Below are 22,415 nucleotides of genomic sequence, written 5' to 3' on the forward strand. Positions count from 1 at the left end.
AACACTACACTAGTTCAACACACAGTATTCAAACAATACCGTGAGATGTCAGATTAACTATGTCTTATAGATATGTTTTAAGTACTTTAAAAGGGTATATTTGTAAATGTTATGCTTAACAAATGTTTTTTTTTTAGTTTCACCAATTTTCTGTTCGTCTCTTATTTACTGTAATACCATTTGTTTTATATCGGCCTCATATCGCCAAAATGGCCATAAAGCTTTCTTAAAGGCACACCGTGGAACTTTTTAGCCACTAGGGAGTGCTAGACTTTTATTTTTCACGTCTAGCACCCCTAGAGGCCACAAGCACCACAGCACTGTCGCAAAGGAAAAGAAGACAACTCTTTAGGTCACAAAGTCCTCAGTGTACCTTCCAGCATGTCCTTGGGTTTCTTTTTATTAGTTGCTGCTTGGGACATGACAAAAACATCAGGAAAATAAATAGTTGCGCTCTCACGTCAGAATTTGAGTAAGTGGAGATGTAACGTATGCTGTAAAGCAGATTTTCGTAGGTTTTTTTGTGCTCTGGTTACTACCCGAAACCCCAAGTTTAAAAGTAAAAGAAATACAGACCTCGTCAGGCTATGGTAGACATGTCTTTCAACCTATTTTAAGTTTATGTACCATCACAAGGGTCTTGAAAATATATTATGAAGGTTGAAAAACTACATAGTGTCACTTTAATATCGGCATCTGCAATAATAATAAAAAAAACATATCGGTCGATCACTATCATGGACATTTATTTTTTGCTTTAGAAACTCTTAAATCCACCTGTCCGATGTTGATTAACTTAAATTTTTTCAAAGTTTGTCTCGTGCGTTCACACCAGATGCGAATGAAGCGTCAAGCATACATATTAAATCAATGCAAAGATGCAATACACATCCTGCAGCGCGGTTCACATGAATGGGCCAGCGCAAATGATGTGGTGCGAATTGAGCATTTCGAGCAGTTGGCATGTGTAAGGAGTTAAAAAAATCTGAACTTTGGCAGATATTCGCACTGCATTAACCAATCAGGAGTTTGCTCTAGTAGTGACGTGATTATGACGTAGCGAGCTGAGGCAGAAATACAAAACAACAATGGAGGACAAAAACATTGTCGCTCAATGACACATCTTCGTACTGTTATAGAAACCGTAATAAAAAGGATCTTGCTTTTAAAAGTGAGTGAAGTGGTCGGACAATCTCAAAATTTTACTGAATTTGAGCTGTATATACATATTGAGACTACAAGCTAGCTTAAGCCAGCAAATTGAGTATTCACATCTGTATTTTATGCGCGAATTAAGCGAATTAACATAATGTTTAAGCGTCCAACTGATTTATTTGCTTCATTCGCTTCTGGTGTGAACGCCCAGTCAGAGATCCTGCCAAAGATTGGTTGGTGAAGACCACCTGACCTCTTCTGTGCCTCTCAGCTACATTTTAATGTTTAATCACCTCATGCTAAGCTTTAGTGAAGGGGAACATTTTCTTCTTGATAGTGTTATTTGTTTTCCTGACTATAACAAACACATCATCTAAAGGTCATAAACTGTACTGTGAAACCGGTGAGTTTTAAATGTAATTTTACAGCACTACACAGTTTCCAAGGTGACACAAAATTTCTGTGAGCCATGGCAATTCGGTTCTTAATAACATTGTTACGCCTCAGGTATCTCTCTCGCTCTCTTTTTCTCTCTATCTCTGTTGTTAGGCTTGCAAACTTGATATACCCGTTTGACTTTGATGCTTGTCGTGTAGTTTCACACAAGATTACATCTCATTTAATGCAGTTTACACACTTTATTTAATGTAGGGAAGTGTGTTTGTTTTGTTCTGTGAAGAGGGCTCTGCAGGTGGAAGTCAGATAGCATTGAAGAAATGTAGCTTTAATTGTGTTGTATGGTTACAATTTTCATATTTGTTTCTAGATTCTTTTGTGTGTGTCTTTTTTATTTCCTTTTTTTTTTTAGAAACACCAATACAAAAATATACCACAACAAACAATACATAAAGGACATGCTGTAAATGATGCATAAATGTAATGTTCAGGTTTCATTTTTAGTCTGGTATAAATGTAAGCTGGACATTAGTGAGATTCAGTCAATAAGCAATTCAAGCAATTTATTCAGTAAGCAATATGTCTACATTTTTTTTTTTTTAACGATTTTATCAAGAAACTTGAGTACACATTTTTTATTGCGTGTTCCCTGGCGACCGATAGCCGATTATTCAGTGATATCTGCCGATGCTAATAGTTTGGTAGTTATATTAACTTGCATTAACTAAATTCTAAATGTTATTCATTCACCATTCATTTTGAACGTTAAACTAGTGATGTTTCTTTACACTTTCTATACACGGAGCTCAAATTCATTGCATTTCCCTGTTTTCTTTCGATGACTATCGGCTGTTTTTAACTCTTTCCGTGCCAGCGTTTAAAAAAAAATTTGCAGCCAGCGCCAGCATTTATGATTTTCATAAAGGTGTAATGCATTCCAGAAAATGTTTAAAATGTTTAAATATATAAACATACAATATATAAATGAAAGAACAGACTCTATGCTTTCAAAAAAGGTTTCATCCTATCTTCGTTTGTTCTCTTTTATCATCTCTCAAATATGGGTACATTTCTTCAAAAATACCACATTTTGTACAAAAAGCTGAGATAATTGCAGTTTTGTAAAAGACTTGTTAGAGATCAGATTTAGAGAGATGATCAACACATACAGAGATTTTACAGGTTTTTTTTTTTTAGATCAGTGGATGCTTTAGTGTTTTATAAATTGTGTAAGCGCCACCTAGTGGAAAATAGCGGAAATATGGATTGTCGTAAAAACTCGTCATTGGCAGGGAAGCTTTTTGCTTTTATCGGCTTTTACCGATATTGGTCGATATATCAGTGCATATCTAGTTAATGCAGTATTTTAACTCTTTCCCCGTCAGCGTTTTTAAAACTGTTGCCAGCGCCAGCATTTTTCATGATTTTTACAAAAGTTTAATGCATTCCAGAAAATGTTTTAAATGTTTAAATATATAAACATACAATATATAAATGAAAGAACAGACTCTCTGCTTTCAAAAATGGTTTCATCCTATCTTCGTTTGTTCTTTATCATCTTTCAAATATGGGTACATTTCTTCAAAAATACCAAATTTTGTACAAAAAACTGAGATAATTGCAGTTTTGTAAAAGACTTTTGTTAGAGATCAGATTTAGAGAGATGATCAACACATACAGAGATTTTACAGGGTTTTTTTTAGATCAGTGGATGCTTTAGTGTTTTATAAATTGTGTAAGCGCCACCTAGTGGAAAATAGCGGAAATATGGATTGCCGTAAAAACTCGTCATTGGCAGGGAAGCTTTTTGCTTTTATCGGCTTTTACCGATATTTGTGGATATATCAGTGCATATCTAGTTAATGCAGTATTTTAACTCTTTACCCTGTCAGCGTTTTTAAAAATGTTGCCATCGCCGGCATTTTTCATGATTTTTACAAAAGTTTAATGCCTTACAGAAAATGTTACTCTTTGAATATATAAACATACAATATATCAAATGAAAGAACAGACCCTTTGCTTTCAAAAACTAAAGTTTCATCCTACATTTATTTTTTGCTCTTTTTGTCATCTCTCAAATATAGGTAGTTTTTTTTTTCAAAAATACAAAGTTGAGGCAAAAAAGATATAATTGCGTTTTTGTGAATGACTTTTGATAGAGATCAGATTCAGAGCGATGATCAAAGCATACACTGAGTTATATGTACGAAAATAAAAAAAATGAATACCAAAATAATAAAGAATTTATTTGTACAGTCATGTTTTGAAACTCTGGTGCATGTTCTCATTACAGGCAGTGTGGACTTCGACCCCCCACAAATCCTCTAGAGGTGACTTCTTCTGGTAACATCATGCTCATTAATCTGGTGACGGATGTGGTCCGGAGGCCAGGATTCAGAGCGGTTTACCAGGCTGTTCCTGTTATAACAGGTAAAATCTATGATCATCCAGTTTGCAGGCTGTATCATTAAAGTTGACATCTAGATTAGATTTGTCTTTGTTAATGTTTACTGATGTCAAGGTGCAGCCTTGAAACTTTAAAATAAATTAGAATACTGATTTGGACTGAAAGTCCTCAACATCATTTTCATAATACATTTTTCTTCTTCTCCTTTACCCATTTTAAAATCTCTAGCTGGAAGCTGTGGACAATCTCTGACCAGTCCTACGGGAAACTTCACCTCTCCTTATTTTTCCAGTTTCTATCCTCCATACGTGGATTGCTTCTGGAACATTAATGTAAGAATCACATTTTTTAAAAACTTTTTTCATTGAATACCAACAGACATTACTCTTATTTTTGTATTTATTTTGAAATAGAAAATTAGTTGTTAGGTTTATAATATTTTATAATAAATATTTAGTTCTTAATATATATTTTATAAACTCTGTAATATGTTATTTATTCTGTACAACAGTGGTTCTCAAATTATGTGTTGTTAAAAAATAAGGCTAACCAACATCACTACATTGTATAATTTATTATGTTTTGTTTAATTCAAATAAAAAATATGAGAGAGTTTTTGTCATACCGGTACTTTTTTTGGGGGGAGGGGCTGCACGTCGAAAAAGTTTGAGAATCACTGCTGTAAAGCACAAATGAATTTGAAACAGGGCCGGGTCTACGGGGGGGGCTGGGGGGGCATTGCCCCCCCAGATTTTCCTTCTGCCCCCCCAAAAATGTCCAGCCAACCTTAAAATAATGGAGTGTCTTTAAACAAAAATGTCTTCAATTTAGTATTACATAAATGTAATAAACCAACACATATTAATTTAAAACTTTTTTTATAGTAAAACATGCCCAAAAACATGCCCATATTTAGGATAAGGTGGTCATTAACCATGGTGGAGCATTTATCAAATACTCATTAAGGTATTTAAATGATTTGTCTTGAGGAACATTTTGTGTAATCTGTCTCCAGGTCGCTGCGGGCAAGAAGATAAAGGTTGAGTTCAACATGTTTCGAGTAAAAGAACCAGGGGTGGATGCTACCACCTGCCACAAAGATTACGTAGAAGTGTTGGGTAAAAAGTAAGTCCTGTTATAATCCATTGCACTGTAGCAGAAAGTTTCACATAAGCAATTTGTGTTAATTTGGACTAAAACTCTCTTAAAGGTGCATTGTGTAACTTTCAGAAGGATCTCTTAACAGATATGCAATAAATGCACATTTCACCCTTTAAGCAGCCTATTTTAACCTATTTTAACAAGGACAGCTTTTAAGATATTGAATTAAGCAAGGTTGTTTTAACACTGTACTGTATGTTTGTTTTTTCCTAAATAAGGTATTGTGGAGAGAAAACTAGATTTGTGTTGTCTAGCCTCACCAACAGTTTGGAAGTGAAGTTTCACTCTGATGAATCCTTCACAGATAAGGGATTCAGAGCCAATTACAATGCCTACGACCCTGTAAACCGTATGTAACCCTGGAGTTTTTACTGTTTATCATCATCATCTTTTTATCGTAGGTGAAAGTTTAAAAAAGAAATGTCTCTTTTATTTTTTATCTGCAGCATGTCCTGGTCAGTTTGCTTGTCCTTCTGGTCTCTGCATCAAGAACGAGCTACGCTGTGATGGCTGGAATGATTGTCAAGATATGAGTGATGAGAAAAACTGCAGTAAGTGTTTTTTTTTTTTTTTTTTTTTTTTATATAAAACAGTACGTTTATTGCTTTCTCGAAACTGGAGCCCATTGTAATGTTAAGTTTGTGGTTTGTGTTTTAAATAATTTGGGAAGCAATGACACATCATATTGCTTAGTCAATCCAGCTGTTTTGCCATTCAGACGTTCACATAACCATGCTGCACGCATCAGGTGGTTTTTACGAAAAACAGATAGAGTTGAATGACTCACAACTGACGTCTCGTCTTTTAAACTGCGCTCACACTGTGTGTTTCTGCAATGCAAAAAGTGATTTTCAAGAAAAAAAAATTCTTAGTGTATTTGTCTTGTTTTTAGTAAAAATATCTAAAAATTCTTAAATTAAGAAGCTTTATCTTGATTAGCAAAATGACCCAAGAAAATAAGTCTAGTTTTTAGACCCAAAATATCAAATTTAAGTGCTTTTTGCTTAAAACAAGCAAAAAAATCTGCCAATGAGGTAAGCAAAAAAATCTTGAACATTTTTCTTAAACACTAAATTCAAGAAAACTCGTTTTGCTTGTTTTATGCACAAAATCACTTAAATTTGATATTTTTGGTCTAAAAACTAGACTTATTTTCTTGGGTCGTTTTGCTTATCAAGAAAAAGCATCTTTATTTAAGATTTTTTTGATATTTTTACAGAAAATAAAATATCAGTTTTCTTAAAAAAAAATTTGCAGTGTGTGTGATGTATTTTCTTGATGAGCAAAATGACCTAAGAAAATAAGTCTAGTTTTTAGACAAAAATATACAATTTAAGTAAATTTGTGCTTAAAACAAGCAAAAATATCTGCCAATGGGGTGAGAAATTTTAGCTTGAATTAAGTGTTCAAGAAAAAAGTAACTTGTTTTAAGATTTTTTTTTTCTCACCCCATTGGCAGATATTTTGCTTGTTTTAAGCACAGATTTACTTAAATTTAAATTTTTGGTCTAAAAACTAGACTTATTTTCTTAGGTCATTTTTCTCATCAAGAAAACGCATCTTTATTTAAGAATTTGTATATTTTTACTGAAAACAAGACAAAAATACTAAAGTCATTTTTAGCAGGAACAAGTAATACTATGGAAGTGAATGCCGCCCCAGATCTGTTTGGCCATTATAAAAATCTACAGAACACAGACATTTTTACAGGTTTGAAATAGTGTTGGGCGATATGCTCCATTTTGAGAGATCGCTGATACACTATAGTATTGGGGGGGCAATAGTTTCCTCAATTATTTATTTGTTCATTTTTTACTCCTTTATGACAAGTCACTTGATTGGTAGACAAAAAAGAAGCTGATTTATTCTTAGGGCAACACTGTCATGACCGCAATCTTCTTAAAATTGATGCCATTAATCCAAGCACGTCTTTATGTTTAGGCGATCTGAAATTTCTTTGGTGTCAGGGAGCAGGAACAACAAACTCGCTGGTTTTAAACCCCTGCACACTTAACAACCTTCTCCGCTAGCCATTTTTTGAAAAGTTGCCCGCCAACTTTTTTTGTGATTTTCACAAAATGCATTCCAGGAAAATTTTATTCTAAAAATATATAAACATACAAATATATCAAATGAAAGAACAGACCCTCTGCTTTTTAACAAACAATAAACAAACAAACAAACAAAACTGGAAAAAAGTTTCATCCTATGTATATTTTTTCTCTGCTTATAAACCTTTAAATATGGGTATTTTCTTAATAAAAATAATTGCATTTTTTCTGAAGGAATTTTGTTAGAGATCAGACTCAGAACGATGATCAAAACATACACGAAGTTTAAAATTAGTAAATAATTTTTTTGCTTTAGTTTTTTTATAAATTGGGCAACTTTGCTGTCCTAGTGGATAATTGCGGTATTACAAATTAACATAAAACCTAATCAGGAACACTTTTTATTATGCAAATATTTTCTCTTAATTGACAACATAAAAAGAGTTAAATAATAACAGAATTTAAATTTTTTGGTGAACTATCCCTTTAAATAATTCAATGACTTCAACATTTTCTCAATATATAAAATTAGTTACATTGCACTTGCTAACAAAAGCCAATAAGCCTCCACTGAGCTTGTTAAATACATATTATCTGTTTATTTACACTGAATTGACCGTTTAATGAGAGTCCTGTTGTCTTACAATGGTGAGCGGTGTTGTTTAATGTATTGTGTTTTATAAATCTTCATGGTTTACGTGTGCTTTTGTTTTCCAGAGTGTGAAGAGGAGCACTTTGCTTGTAAAAATGGCCTATGTAGACCCCAGTACTTTGTTTGTGACAGAGTCAATGACTGTGGTGATAACAGCGATGAAGAGGGTTGTGGTGAGTGTCTCATCTTCACGTGAGAGCAAAACTGTGTACTTTTACCGAATGCCAGGTTTCGTCTCTGAAATCTGCACTTATATAATATTCTTTGTAAAAGGGGTCACTCATAAAGGTCCACCAGGGGTACATGAGTACTTCAGTCATATTATGGGAAAAAAGCCTTGTTGAGTAAAACTTACGAGGTACACCTATTGGATAAGACTTGCTGTAGTGTGGCATACTTAAACAAAGCTGCTTTTACCAATGATGGACAAACTTCAATATTGTTACGTTCCTCCATCTAGATTGCGGCAGGGCTGAGGTGAGGTGCGGTGACGGTTCCTGTGTCCCACAAGAAGTTATATGCGATGGGAATCGCGACTGTGCTGATGGGAGTGATGAGGCCTCCTGCCAAGGATGTGAGTGCATTTAACTTTCCTATAGGAACTTTGTTTTGTATATTTACTTTTTGCAAAAAATAACCTTCCTACAGTTTTACTTAAGTTTGAAGTACAGAGACCTGCAAAAACATTGAATCTTTAGCATGTTTTGTGACAAAGCTTCACTTTGTATTCACTTGTGTGAGTGTTTCTTTGCCTCAGCTGGTGTTAAACTGACATGTGATAATTAACCGGCTTTATTACGCTAAATCATAGGCAATTGTGAGCAATAGCTTTAAGGCTGGACTGAAATAGTAGTGAAATTACATTTGAGCCTTTTTTCTTTTTCAGCCTTTCTTCACCACCCACCCACTCTATCCCAAAGTTGTTCATTGTTTTTGTATCTTTCAGCAGATATACGTGACCTTTCCCACAATCAATAGGGCCAATCGATAAGCTGCCTCTTGCATTTCCGCAAACAAGGCGTAGCTCTTTGCTGTTGAAAACAGATGCATTTGATGTTTAATGTCTTTGTTTACTAAGCTTTTTATTCTCTTTCTTTCCATCTCTCCTTAGCCACTGGTGTCTGCACAGAGTTTTCCTACAGGTGTACAAATGGCGACTGCGTAAACAAAGTGAACGCAGAGTGTGACCGTGACAATGACTGCAGCGATGGGTCAGACGAGCAGGGATGCAGTAAGTCACGTGTGCTTTTTATGGTATATACCTGTTTCATGCTATTGCTACTATTTTAGACGTCTATACGGGCTAGACGGTATGTCGGTATTTACTATTAATTCTATAGTAGATATGTGTGACCCTGTGAGCTTAGGTGCCGGATTCCATCATTGATTAAATTTTTTTGACATGGCTCACTTAATATTAAACACATCAATGTTGTCTTTTCACAAAGTGTTCTTTTACATTATGTAGGATGATTTTATGTAGAAAACAAAATCACAAAAAATACTTTAGCTGGGTTATCTCAGACAAGGTCACATACTGTATTTGCACATCAGTAGGCAGTCATTTGGTTTGAATCCATCGCACTCTTATGGGGCGTACACACCAGAAGCGAATTAAAATATTTGCATGTGTGTATTACATACAATGTCAATTCAAATACGTGAATAGCAGCAAACTTCCGTGGGGTGATGCAAATGATGAATTGGGTCGCGCTGGTTTGAAAACACACGTTATTCGCATTAAGCGCATCGCAAGTTGAAATATTTAATTCAAACAAATTTGGAAAATTCACATGACACGAAGTTAAATCCCGTAAGTAATCTAGAGCGAAGAACCAGATGCTTCGCATTTGGTGTGGACACAGCATTATGAAGCATACACACCAAAAGCAAAAGTAACTGTTTGCATGAGTATATAACATGAAAAGTCAATACTAAGACGCAAATAGACGCAAACCCACGCATGGTGATGGGGCATACACACCAAAAGCGAATCTGACTATTTGCGCGAATATGTAACATACAAAATCAATACAAAGACGCAAACCCGCATGGGATGATGTGATTGATGCTAATTGGGCTGCGCGATTGCCGCAAAAAAAACACGTGCTATTCGCCTCAAACGTGTCTTCGCGAAAGTTGAAAATATTTTATTCAACCTAATTTAGAAAACTGGCATGAAGTTCAAGTTAAATCCTGTAAGTAATCTAGAGCGAAAAACCAGATGCTTTGTGTTTGGTGTGGACGCAGCATTATGGAGCATACACACCAGAAGAAAAAGTAACCTGAGTTTGCCTGAGTATATAACATACAAAGTCAATACAAAGACGCAAATAGACGCAAATAGACGCAAACCCGCGCATGGTGATGCAATTGATGCAAATTGAGATGCGCGATTGCTGCGAAAAACACATGCTGTTTGCCTCAAATGCGTGTGTTCGCGCAATTATTCAACCTAATTTGGAAAATGCGCATGACACGAAACTAAATCCCGTAAGTAATCTAGAGCAAAGAACCAGATGCTTTGCTTTTGGTGTGTTTATGGGACGCAGCATTATGCGACGTATACACCAGAAGTAAATACGTATTTGTGTGAGTGTATTACATACAAAGTCAATTTAAAGGCGCGAATAGACGCAAACTCCCGTGAGGTGATGCAAATGATGCGAATTGGGGGGCCTGGTTGCTGCGAAGAAACACATGCTATTCGCCTCAAACGCTTCTTCCCGCAAGTTGAAATTTTTGCAGCATTATGGAGCATACACACCAAAAGCGAATCTAACTATGTGCGCGAGTATATAACATACAAAATCAATTCAAAGACGCAAACCCACGCGGGATGTTTTGATTGATGCGAATTGGGCTGCGCGAATTGGGCTGCACGATTGCGCCGGAAAAGAAAACATGTGCTATTCGCCTCAAATGTGTCTTCGCGAAAGTTGAAAATATTTTATTCAACCTAATTTGGAAAATTAGCATGAAGTTAAAGTTAAATACTGTAAGTAATCTAGAGCGAAGAACCAGATGCTTCGCATTTGTTGTGTACACACCAGAAGCGAATCGAACTACTTGAATAACTTAAAGGTTATGCGATTCCTATTGTGCTTTTATAGTCTTTTTGTGAATTCAGAAAGTTTATAAACGATTCCGATCTCAAGAAACTTGCTGTGTTATCAGCAATGCGGTAATTAGTGTACAAGATTTAGATTCAGAGCCCAAAGCCATTAGCTTTTTTTTATGAAACCTCACTTGACATTGCTTGCTTTTATACTTTTATAGGCCTCAGGGTTGCTACAGTAGCTTCTGTTTTTTCTTCCTCTTGTTTTTTTATCTGCCAGTATGGCTCGCTTTTCCATATATCTCGCCTTGTTATGATTCTGCTGAGCCCTGCTAAAGGCCGATGGTCCTGTGAGTCAGAGCAAAAGCAACTCGCTGTCTTACAGTCCTAACTGCTCAAACTCTGATCTTTTTCCTACTGGTTCTTTTCGGGGCCTCATAACCTCTCATCTCAGCATGTCAATGCAACGCCCTTTTGCACTGTTTTTGAACGATTCCTACAATCTTGTTACAGATTGCGGAAGCCGACCCTACAAGCACAACCGTATTGTTGGGGGGCAGAACGCAGATGTGGGTGAGTGGCCGTGGCAGGTTAGTCTGCACTTTAAGAAACAAGGGCACGTTTGCGGCGCCTCCATCATCTCCAACAAATGGCTCCTGTGCGCTGCCCACTGTTTCATTCAGACTGATGATGCGTGAGTATACGCTTTTAAAGGAGTTTTTTAGTGTTTAAACTGTTTGTTGTGTTTTATGTGTTCATCACTAGTTGATTTTCTTCAGATATCTTGTTCAAATGTAAATATGAATCTGAGCCTGTAGTTATTCTTATTGGTCAGCAGGTGGAGCACTAGACATGCAATAAAATCTGGCTTTCCTATAATGATTTATTACATTGTTTTATAAAAATAAGCAGACTTTAAAGGTAATATGCTCTCTTGAAGCATGTTTCAAAGTCGGCAAGAAATTAAAATTGACTCAGTTTACTCTGTTTACAAGTTCATCATCAATACATTTTAATCTTGAAGGGATAGTTCACCCTAACAACGAAAAGCCTGTCACCATTTACTCACCCTCGGGTTGTTACAAACCTGTATGAATTTCTTTGTTCTGCTGAACACAAAGGAAGATATTTTTAGCAATGTTTATAACCAAAAACGTGTTTTAAGCACAACTAACTTCCATAGTATTTTTTTTCTACCATAGTGTTCATGTTTGTGTACAAATATCTTCCTTTGTGTTCAGCAGAATAAAGAAACTCATATGGGTGATATTCGTGAAATTAGACTTATGAGGTGTCATAAAACATTTTGATAAAAAAAGTAAATGCTATCAAAAAAAGAAGCATACAGTTACAAACATTTCTTTGTGTACAATTTTGCACAAGATTTTAAATGACATCATACAAAACAATTTTGGTGTTTTTTCCACATTTAAGGGGAACATTTTCAAAACCGCAACGTGTCCATGACTGGATTTGGGTTCTTTGATATAAATATTTGTAATTAAACAATCTAAAAAATAAAAAGCATCAGTGCATGTTATACTATAAACATTTACAGTAAAGAAACATGTGGTATTTGGTGATCACTGGTAAATGTAGAGACAATAATAAGGAATATAAATGTGTCCAAGACCAATTTTCTCATCCTCCGCAACAAAGCCCTCTTATTTGTCCAACTCCCCCTCCAACAACATACAGTTGTCACGTTGGCATATATTGAAACATTTTCAGGTCTGATAAACAGTTTAATTAAAATCTCATTCAGTGTCTTGTTGGCCTCAGAAATGCATAAAAAAGCTGATTGGTTGTGGACATGGTTTCATATTGGCTTAACTTAAAAAGGGGGTTTAATGGTATTTCATGCATTCTGACTTATTAACACAGTTTTAGATTTGTAATCCTCATGCTAAACAAATGCAAAGTGTTTCTGTGCTAAACTCTTTCCTACAAGTTTCGGAAAGTTTTTTTGTTCGAAACATGGGTACCCGTTACGTATCAGTGACCCCATATTCCTTTTATGGGCACTTCCCCTGGAAAGCGTGCCCATGCGTCAATCAGAGCGACTTCATTAGCGTTGTTCCTTCAAGCTTGTAAGTGCATATAATGTTAAAGAGCAACTATGGTCCAGTTTACGATTTTACATTTCCTTTGGTGTGTAAGTGTGTATTAGTTCATGTAAACGTTATGCTAAAGGTACAAACTCCAAAGTGAACGATGACGCGAGTTATTTCTTTTTTTTACTACAACATACACACGGATTTTAGGCAACAGTTTACTTCCTGGGATTGGTGATGCAGACAAGACCGACATTCTCATAATTCCTCCCGCTTTGGACTCAGCCTTTAAGTTAACTCCTGTTAGCATTGCATTGTGACCGAATCTTTCAAACATGGTAAGGAGCGTCACATTTCTGGATGACGTCAGAGATATTCAGACTAATCACAATGGACAGATTAGCTGGCCAATCAGTGACAAATTGGTTTTCAGATCTATGAGATTTTTACAAAATCATTGTGTTTGAGGAAAGAAGTCTGGAGCTACAAAAATGTACAGTATGTGGAAAATAATGTGTTTTTTCCACACAAACACATTGTGTTATACCAAATACACAAAATAACGTTGTTTTAGCATTGAAATAGGTGGACGAACGCAAGAGATGGTGGGTACGTGTGTGTTGCTTGCTCGTGACTCGCTCCTACTGCGATGGGGGTGGTGTTTTTCTGAAAACATTTGATAGGCTGATCTGATAAAAATAAAGACTTTTCGGAGATATGAATTATGTAATACTACTCATATAGGTACTTAAGATTAACATGAGATGAGTGTGTTATGAGAGCTTTAAGTTTTATTTCAAGAAACAAGAATTTGTCCTCAAAACTAAACTCTATGCTTGAAATCTCACTCTGCCCTACATTATCCCAACAGCTACAAAATGACATCTAATTGGGTGACATACAGTGGCCTGCGAGACCAGAGCAACCAGGAACCCGGCGTCCAGGTGCGTAATCTGAAGACCATCGTCACCCACCCAAAATACGACACGCAGACCTCTGATTATGACATCGCCTTGCTGGAACTTAGTCAGCCATTGAACTTCAGCAACACCGTGCACCCCATCTGCCTACCAGCACCAACTCACGTTTTTTCGTCTGGCAGTTCCTGCTTTGTTACGGGCTGGGGAACGATGCGAGAGGGAGGTGAGACAGCTTGTGTGCCTGAGGGCTGCCCTCTGCTCTTCTTCTTTCCTTGAGCTGTCTTTTGAATTATAGTCTCATTTTTGCTCTGAAGTTTGACATTTATCAATCCTTTGACTTGAGATTTTGTTTTGGCTGAGTAACTGCGTCAATTGTTTCGATGAATTGTCTTGTCTATATAAATGTGAATCTTTATTCAAATCAGGATTCATGTTTTTGGATGCGTGTGTTACAGGGGATGTCGCACAAATACTACAGAAGGCTGAAGTAAAGGTTATTAATGATACAGTATGCAACATGGTGACCGAGGGTCAGGTGACATCGAGGATGATGTGTAGTGGTTACCTCGGCGGAGGTGTGGACGCTTGTCAGGTAAATAAAGAAAACACACACACACTCATTGACTCCATGTGCACTCCAGAGTAGTTTTTTCTCACAAATTATATAGATTTGGTTTGTTTGACAGTTTGAAGAATCGCATTTCAGTTCTGATTAGGGTCACATTGTATGTGGTGATGCATTTTATTTATGTATATAAACACTCACCTAAAGGATTATTAGGAACACCTGTTCAATTTCTCATTAATGCAATTATCCAATCAACCAAACACATGGCAGCTGCTTTCATGCATTTAGGGGTGTGGTCCTGGTCAAGACAATCTCCTGAACTCCAAACTGAATGTCAGGAAAGAAAGAGGTTTTAAGCAATTTTAAACGTGGCATGGTTGTTGGTGCCAGACGGGCCGGTCTGAGTATTTCACAATCTGCTCAGTTAAAGGGAAAAACATCCAGTATGCAAAAATGCCTTGTTGATGCTAGAGGTCAGAGGAGAATGGGCCGACTGATTCAAGCTGATAGAAGAGCAACTTTGACTGGAATAACCACTCGTTACAACCAAGGTATGCAGCAAAGCATTTGTGAAGCCACAACACACACAACCTTGAGGCGGATGGGCTACAACAGCAGAAGACCCCACCCGGTACCACTCATCTCCACTACAAATAGGAAAAAGAGGCTTCAATTTGCACGAGCTAACCAAAATTGGACAGTTTAAGACTGGAAAAATGTTGCCTGGTCTGATGAGTCTCGATTTCTGTTGAGACATTAAGATGGTAGAGTCAGAATTTGGCGTAAACAGAATGAGAAGATGGATCCATCATGCCTTGTTACCACTGTGCGTGGGTGGTGTAATGGTGTGGGGGATGTTTTCTTGGCACACTTGAGGCCCCTTAGTGCCAATTGGGAATCGTTTAAATGCCACGGCCTACCTGAGCATTGTTTCTGACCATGTCTATCCTTTTATGAGCACCATGTACCCATCCTCTGATGGCTACTTCCACAGGATAATGCACTATGTAACAAAGCTTGAATCATTTTAAATTTGTTTCTTGACTATGACAATGAGTTCACTGTACTAAAATGGCCCCCACAGTCACCAGATCTCAACCCAATAGAGCATCTTTGGGATGTGGTGGAACGGGAGCTTCGTGCCCTGGATGTGCATTCCACAAATCTCCATCAACTGCAAGATGTTATCCTATCAATATGGGCAAACATTTCTAAAGAATGCTTTGACTCCCTTTCATTGACTAAACAAGGTGCTGAAACACCGTATTAGTATGGTGTTCCTAATAATCCTTTAGGTGAGTATGCGCATACAAAGTACAAACACACCAGAATATTTTCTGAAATGTTCGACTGCACAGGTACCTCTAAAAGTTTGTATCTAAATGATGCTACTGTATATTTTTCCCCCAAATTAGCATTTCACATCATTTAACCAAACCAGCCCCTCTCCATCACCATTCTCATTTAAAGTCTTTATATCTCCTCTACATAAGAAATTACACATTTATTCAATGTTAATGAATTCAAGGTGGTTTAATAGTCATTTAGATGCATTGTTGAGCCTGGAGTGTTTTTCATCCCGTTTCATTCATTCAGAAACACCTACAGTACAAATATGACATGTGCATAATGCTGTGGGAGCGCACCAGTAATGTTGTTGTCTTCCTGCAGCGTGTATACAGCCACGTAGTGGAGAAGATTAATTATTCTACCTTGTTTCCTGATATTTAAATGAGCTGATTTCCATAATTTCTACTTCTATCTCACTTGTTATTCATCTAGTTTCCTCTTCTGAACGCTCGGCGCGTCTCTCTTATTGTAGATGTAATCATCTCACTGTGCTTTTCTGTCATACGGGATCTGGTCTGGGTCTTGTGGTTCCTTTGGTGTCGTTAAACACTGTTGGTCATAAAGTGATCTTTTGCTGTCACTAGGGCAGTACCCTTTAAAAAAGCCATAATAAAATATAATTTGGTACCAAAATGTACCTTTTGAGGGACTAATATGCACTCTTTGGGGGCAACGATGTACTTTTTGAAAGGGTACTGTCCAAGTGACGGGTAGGAGGAGACCATAGGTTTGTGCTTCGCTTCATCCTCCTCACCCTCACTAATATTCTTTCATTCCCTGTGTTGTTTTGTCTCCCCCGCCTTTTCTTGTCCCCTAATATAAATATGCTTTATTGGCACGTCTGTTTACATTGCAACATTGGCAAAGTAATTAAGAGCCGAATTGTATTACACACAAAACAAATCATTCAGGAATAATTGTAATGGAATGAAATGACACAGTAAATAAGCAGCTTAAATTAGAGATACAAAATAATAAATGTTGAGTGATTACAATCAATTTAAATGTCTTCAGTTGCTACAAACACACACACATTTTTTCTTGATTTATTTTTGTATTACTTCTCTCACAAACACACTGATCATCATCTCCCACATTTCTCTTTGTCCCGCCGTCTTTAGGGAGACTCTGGCGGTCCTCTCGTATGTCGTTCCGATGTCGGAAAATGGTTCCAAGCTGGGGTCGTAAGCTGGGGAGAGGGCTGCGCTCGGAGGAACAAGCCTGGCGTCTACACACGGGTCACCAAACTGCGAGACTGGATCCGCGAAATCACATCTTTATAGTGGACAGTGCAACTGCAGCCAAAGCGCGAGGGCAGAAACGTTACAACAACGTGAATATAATGTATTTGAGCCTTCCGTGCACCAAAAAAGACTGAGTACAGCTTTGGACAATATTTGGTCAAATTGTTCAAAGCTTACAAGACACTAACTGATTGAAACGACTGGGTGGGTGGGTGTATGCATCGGTCCGTACGGACAAAATGGTTTTGACTTTATGCATCATTTTTGTACATGCACACTAAAAAGTGGATGATACATTTTTAAATGACATTTTACAAATGTGACCGCTATGTTTTAATGTCTCTATTTGTTTAATTATGATTCTTTTAACCGTTACTTCGTATAAAGCACTTCAAAGCATTTTAAAGACCACCACCACTAAAATGTGGAGATTAATTCTTGAATTTTAATTGTTTTAAAGACATTTATCGTATGATCAAGATATACTGTGCCTTTCTTACGAGGTGGACCCTGTTTTTTATTAAAAGCAATGACTCTTGTGTTTCTGGCTTTGGCACCAGCTCCAATCCCAAGCCTTTTTTTTGTTGCTAAGGTGAAAAGCTTCTTTGCAATCTAGAAATTTCTGTAAGCATACAACCCTAGCTGACCTTTTTTTTTTACAACTGTGTGATGTCGGGACCTCAGTGCAGAAACTCTGAAATGGAGGATTAGGTAAAAATGGGATATTTCCATCATCCATTTGCCAATACAACCAAGGCCAACGTAGGTCACTCACTTCTGCTGAATGGTAACGTTCCGGCCAATCAAAGTCAAAGCTGTTGCCTGAAGCTAGCTAGCAGGATGGTCTCTCCATCAAAGAGGGCCAAATGTATTGAGGAATCTGTACTGCCATTTCCTCATGGATGTGAAAAGATCCTTTCCAATGGAAAGTCCACTTGCTTGGTAAGATACTCAGGGTTTGTAGTTTAGTGACTCAAAAGCGGAGATGTTATTTATGTACATAATAATAGTTTTAAAGTGTCAAAATGTTCAGTCCTTTTTAACTGCAGGGACTGTGTGTGGCAGTTTTTAATTGTTTCGGGTGACTTATGTTTGTAAGGAGTTTATACCCCCCCCCCTTGTTAACTTAGAAGATTAAAGACTTGTTGGTATTGTGTAACAGTGCAAACGTTTTAATGTATTCAGATTAGATTTTACAATGTTTTCTTTGCAATAAAATATATGCTGGTTATACATTTGTCATCTTTTAGTTATTGCGTTTTTATTCTTGTGCTGGCTTGAGTTCATTTTCTTGTAATTTGGTTTTCCAAAATGCAGTCGAAAGTGAATATACTGTACAGTAGCTCTATTTCAATTTTAAATAAGCTTGGACATGATACAAACCAACATCCACGTTATCTTCAATCATTATTTGCATTGATTAGTGGTCTTTTCTGTTTTTTTTTAACCATTTAATTTAATAATATAGGGGTTCCCAAACTTTTTCAGTTTGGAACCCACTTTGACCTGGGACTTGGCAACATAATTTAAAAATGGTAATATGAGGAAACACACTTTTTTCTCTTTTATAGTTATGGTTTTTATTCACCCAGCACTTTGATTAATGAAATATAAGTTTGCAATATTAAAATACCATATGGTATATCATTGCAGCCATATCACCCTGTAGCCCAAGACTGCTTGCCCACTGAAGCTAAGTAGGGTTGAGCCTGTTCAGTACTTGGATGGGAGACCTCCTGGGAAAACCAGGTTCCCGCCGGTAGAGGTGTTGGTGAGACCAGCAGGGGGTGCTCACCCTGTGGTCTGTGTAAGATGGATGATGCAACGTCGCTTCCTTCCATTGTAATGAATCGAAGCCAAAAATGTTCGACCATGGGTGCTGCCATGTTACGTAAAAATGTCAGATTAGAGCCAGGGTATGCATAGAAGGAATCGTCCGTGGAGCCAGAGGCGAAGCTGCGGTATCAAACTTCTGCCCAAACGCTTGCGTGCCTAACTGTGGGTTCACACCAAATGGGAGTAGATTACATACAAAGTCAATGCGAATGACGCGATATGGGCGGTGCGTTTGCAGTGAAAACGCATGCTATTCGCCTCAAACGTGTCTTCGCCCAAGTTGAAAATATTTAACTAGAGCGAAAAATTCGCATGACACAAAGTTAAATCCCGCGAGTAATCTAGAGCGAGTAACTCAATCCCCCGCGTTTGGTGTGTACGTAGCATAAGAGGGCATGCACTCCAAAGCGTTTACGCCTGTGGCTGGTGCATGTTTTCAATTTTTTCCAATGGAAGTGCAGCGCTTTTCAAAAAAGCCAACAGCTAGCGGTTTCCTTCCGCGCTGAAAAACCAACGTTCGGTGTTTTTTCCGCCGAAAAATATTCAACTTTGGGTGAAAAGCTCCGCTCGTCAATGTCAGTTCTTACACAGACGTCCAATTACAGTGGAGGAGGGGTGGGACATTACCACAGCAACCAACCGGCTCACAGCTCTCAAGTATCACAGCTACCAAAGAGCTCGGCTGAACCTTTTACGCCTGCTTCTGGCGCATGATTTCAATTGTTTCCAATGGAAGTGTGTGTTTTTTAAAACGTCCAGCAGCTGGCTGATTTATTTTCACGCTGGACGCCGCCGCTTGGCAGTTTTCCATGCTGAGCGTTGAGAGTTCAAAGAGATTCAACTTTAGATGAAATTCTCCGCTCGTCAATGTAAGTTCTCACACGGCCCTCCAATCACAGTGGAGGAGGGGCGGGACATGTATCACAACAACCAAAAGACTCACAGCTCAAGCATCACAGCTATCAAAGCTCTCAGGTGAAGAAAGCTGACACTCAGCAGAAAAACAGCTTGCATTTGGCATCCTCCAGGCGTTTTCACCCGTGTTTAAAAGTTGCACGGCCCTTAATTCAACCACGCCAATCATAAAGCCACGTCTCGTTTTTATAGCATCAAATTACTAGCTAAAACTTATCACAAAAATGAACAATTGAACATATATCAGCTTCATAACAACTCCCTAAATGACCAAAACCATATTTCAGAAAATTTTATTGGAAGTGTAAATAATTTTTTATTTAGAGACAAGTTCGCATGGAGAGGGCGGGGTTTATGACAGGGGGCGATCAAAGAGCCAGTGACTTCACTTTTCAAGTTGTATGAGGCACACCCGTTCCTAACCATCTATAGATATGTATCATAAGGGCTAGGTGTGTTACGTCATCACCTGGCGGCCATCTTACCACAGGGAGCTCGTTCCCTATAGCTTTGTGTTTTAATGGTGCATGTACTTTTAAATGACCATAACTTGCTCAATTTTCTACCGATTTTCAAATGGTTTGGTTTCTTACAAACGTTATTAATGTGGCTATAATTCTGGATGCTTTAACATGTTTCATGATTTTTTTTAGCATAAGTATGCAGTGTCATAGGTACATATTTGACGTTTATAACAAACCAAACCGTTTGAAAATCGGTAGAAAATTATTCAAGTTATGGTCATTTAAAAGTAAATGCACCATTAAAACACAATGCTACGAGTGAGCGAGCGCCCTGTAGTAAGATGGCCGCCAAATGCGGACGTTCCACTCAATTTGCCAGCAGCGCAGGCGAGACATCTAGCCTTTATTATACATATGGTCCTAACATCTCAGTATAGAGATGGGGACCCTATACTGTCGAAAAGCACCGTCATTCAGCTGAGACGTTAAACCGAAGTCCTGTCTCTCTGTGGTTGTTAAAATCGAAAAAGGGTAGGGGTGTGCCCCGGCATCCTACCAAAACTTGCCCCTTGGCCTAATCATCCCCTCATATACTAATTGGCTATATCACTCTGTGTGTGGTGGGCATTTTGGCACAATATGGCTGCCGTCGCATCATCCAGGTCAGGTGGATGCTGCACATTGGTTGTGGTTGAGAAGATTCTTTTTATATAGAAATGTAACGAATTATTATTACTATTAATATTGTTAAGATACCAAAATAATTTTCATTGCAAGTCAGTTGGACTAAACTGCACAACCCACCTTATCCCGCTGTGCGTTCCACACAGTTTAAAAACCCCTGCCATATATACTGTATCTGCTCTAGAGTTCACGTCATGGTTTTGTTATAGATGTAGGTGAACATAGATGTTTTAACCTCACACCAATTAAAAGAGCTCTAGATGTAATTACACATTGCACTGCACTGCACTATAACCATTGTTTGAAATAGCTGGCAGTGTTGAGGGAGTCTTGTAGACTAATTACCAGCCAAATTTGACCTTATACTGGCTTTATATTGGTGCTTAACCTTTCATATTATTTCTTACTGGACATGGTCATTTTTAATCATGTCAACCAAGATTGTTATCTACTATTTAATTGGGCAACATAAGTGATAGCACTATGTGATGATTGTGTGTGAAATAAGTAAACATCGTGACTATTTTCTTCCTTTTCAACATTGTCAGACTTTCCTGTCTTTTCACTCGATCACATTTGACTTACAATATTTATTACACATTTCAGGCCAACATTATACTTTATCACACCGCAATTAACACACATTTGAATATTCCTGACGCGATGTTAGTCAGTCGTCACCAATATTTAAATTTATGCAAATTACGCAAACCTGTAGCAGGCGCGCGCGCGGCTCCCACTCAGTTGACGAGAGGGATTTAAACGTTAATCCGAAGGGTGGTTAATGTTGTTTGTACCTAATTTTCCGTTTTGTAGCAGTACTTTCGTAATACATGATGTACAATATATATTACACCTATCAGTAGGCTATTAAAACTTTAGATAACTACATTTAATGATCTTGGAGATCCTCGACGTTTATGAGAGGAAAGCAGAGAAGATCGCTTCAACGCAGGTCAGTGAGGAGAATGAATGCACAAATTCACTCAAAAATGTAAACAATTTCATTATTTCAAGGCCCTCATGCACATTATATATGTACACTTTGATTTTATGTAACGCTAATTCTACTTTCACGGCATTCAGTTGATTAATATCTACACATGACCCTGTAAGTTATTTACCAGAGTAACTTTGCCATCCGTTCAATCATCATTACTGTTTATTTCTAACTACGTGTTTATGTCCTGATGTGATAGGCTGTGTTTGCGCCCACAGCGGGGATTTGAATCTCATCCGTCTTTATTAAAAAAACGCGCTGTCGCCGCAGGAAATGGAGAAACAACATAGGCATCACTGCTAATTTATGTATTCATCATCATCTCAATGCCCCGGTGTTGGTCCTCCTCATGCCGTCTGACGAGACCCACTGATGTGTGCCAAACTCACTCCAAAGCTTGAATTATTTGAAATGGTTTTATTTAAATATAAATATGTGTACAAAGTTACAAGCAACAATAGCTCATTTTAGCAAATAAAATTATTTTAAACATTATTTAA

At 37.5% G+C, this 22,415-nt stretch overlaps 1 protein-coding gene across 2 annotated transcripts in view; it reads left to right on the forward strand.

The window, feature by feature from the left end:
• Positions 1-18,247, forward strand: part of st14 (ST14 transmembrane serine protease matriptase) — a 43,450-nt gene extending 25,203 nt beyond the window's left edge. For both annotated transcript variants that reach the window (XM_065280648.2, XM_065280647.2), the window contains exons 8-19: positions 3,845-3,981; positions 4,187-4,290; positions 4,974-5,083; positions 5,338-5,468; positions 5,566-5,670; positions 7,888-7,995; positions 8,283-8,396; positions 8,934-9,053; positions 11,394-11,574; positions 13,806-14,077; positions 14,310-14,446; positions 16,894-18,247. In XM_065280648.2, the coding sequence (XP_065136720.1) occupies positions 3,845-3,981; positions 4,187-4,290; positions 4,974-5,083; positions 5,338-5,468; positions 5,566-5,670; positions 7,888-7,995; positions 8,283-8,396; positions 8,934-9,053; positions 11,394-11,574; positions 13,806-14,077; positions 14,310-14,446; positions 16,894-17,055 (1,681 nt within the window). In that variant the 3' untranslated portion in view covers positions 17,056-18,247. The remainder of the gene's footprint in view (positions 1-3,844; positions 3,982-4,186; positions 4,291-4,973; positions 5,084-5,337; positions 5,469-5,565; positions 5,671-7,887; positions 7,996-8,282; positions 8,397-8,933; positions 9,054-11,393; positions 11,575-13,805; positions 14,078-14,309; positions 14,447-16,893) is intronic.
• The last annotated feature ends 4,168 nt before the right edge of the window (positions 18,248-22,415 follow it).

Source organism: Paramisgurnus dabryanus, chromosome 8 (assembly GCF_030506205.2).
Source record: "Paramisgurnus dabryanus chromosome 8, PD_genome_1.1, whole genome shotgun sequence".
Lineage (NCBI taxonomy): Eukaryota > Metazoa > Chordata > Actinopteri > Cypriniformes > Cobitidae > Paramisgurnus > Paramisgurnus dabryanus.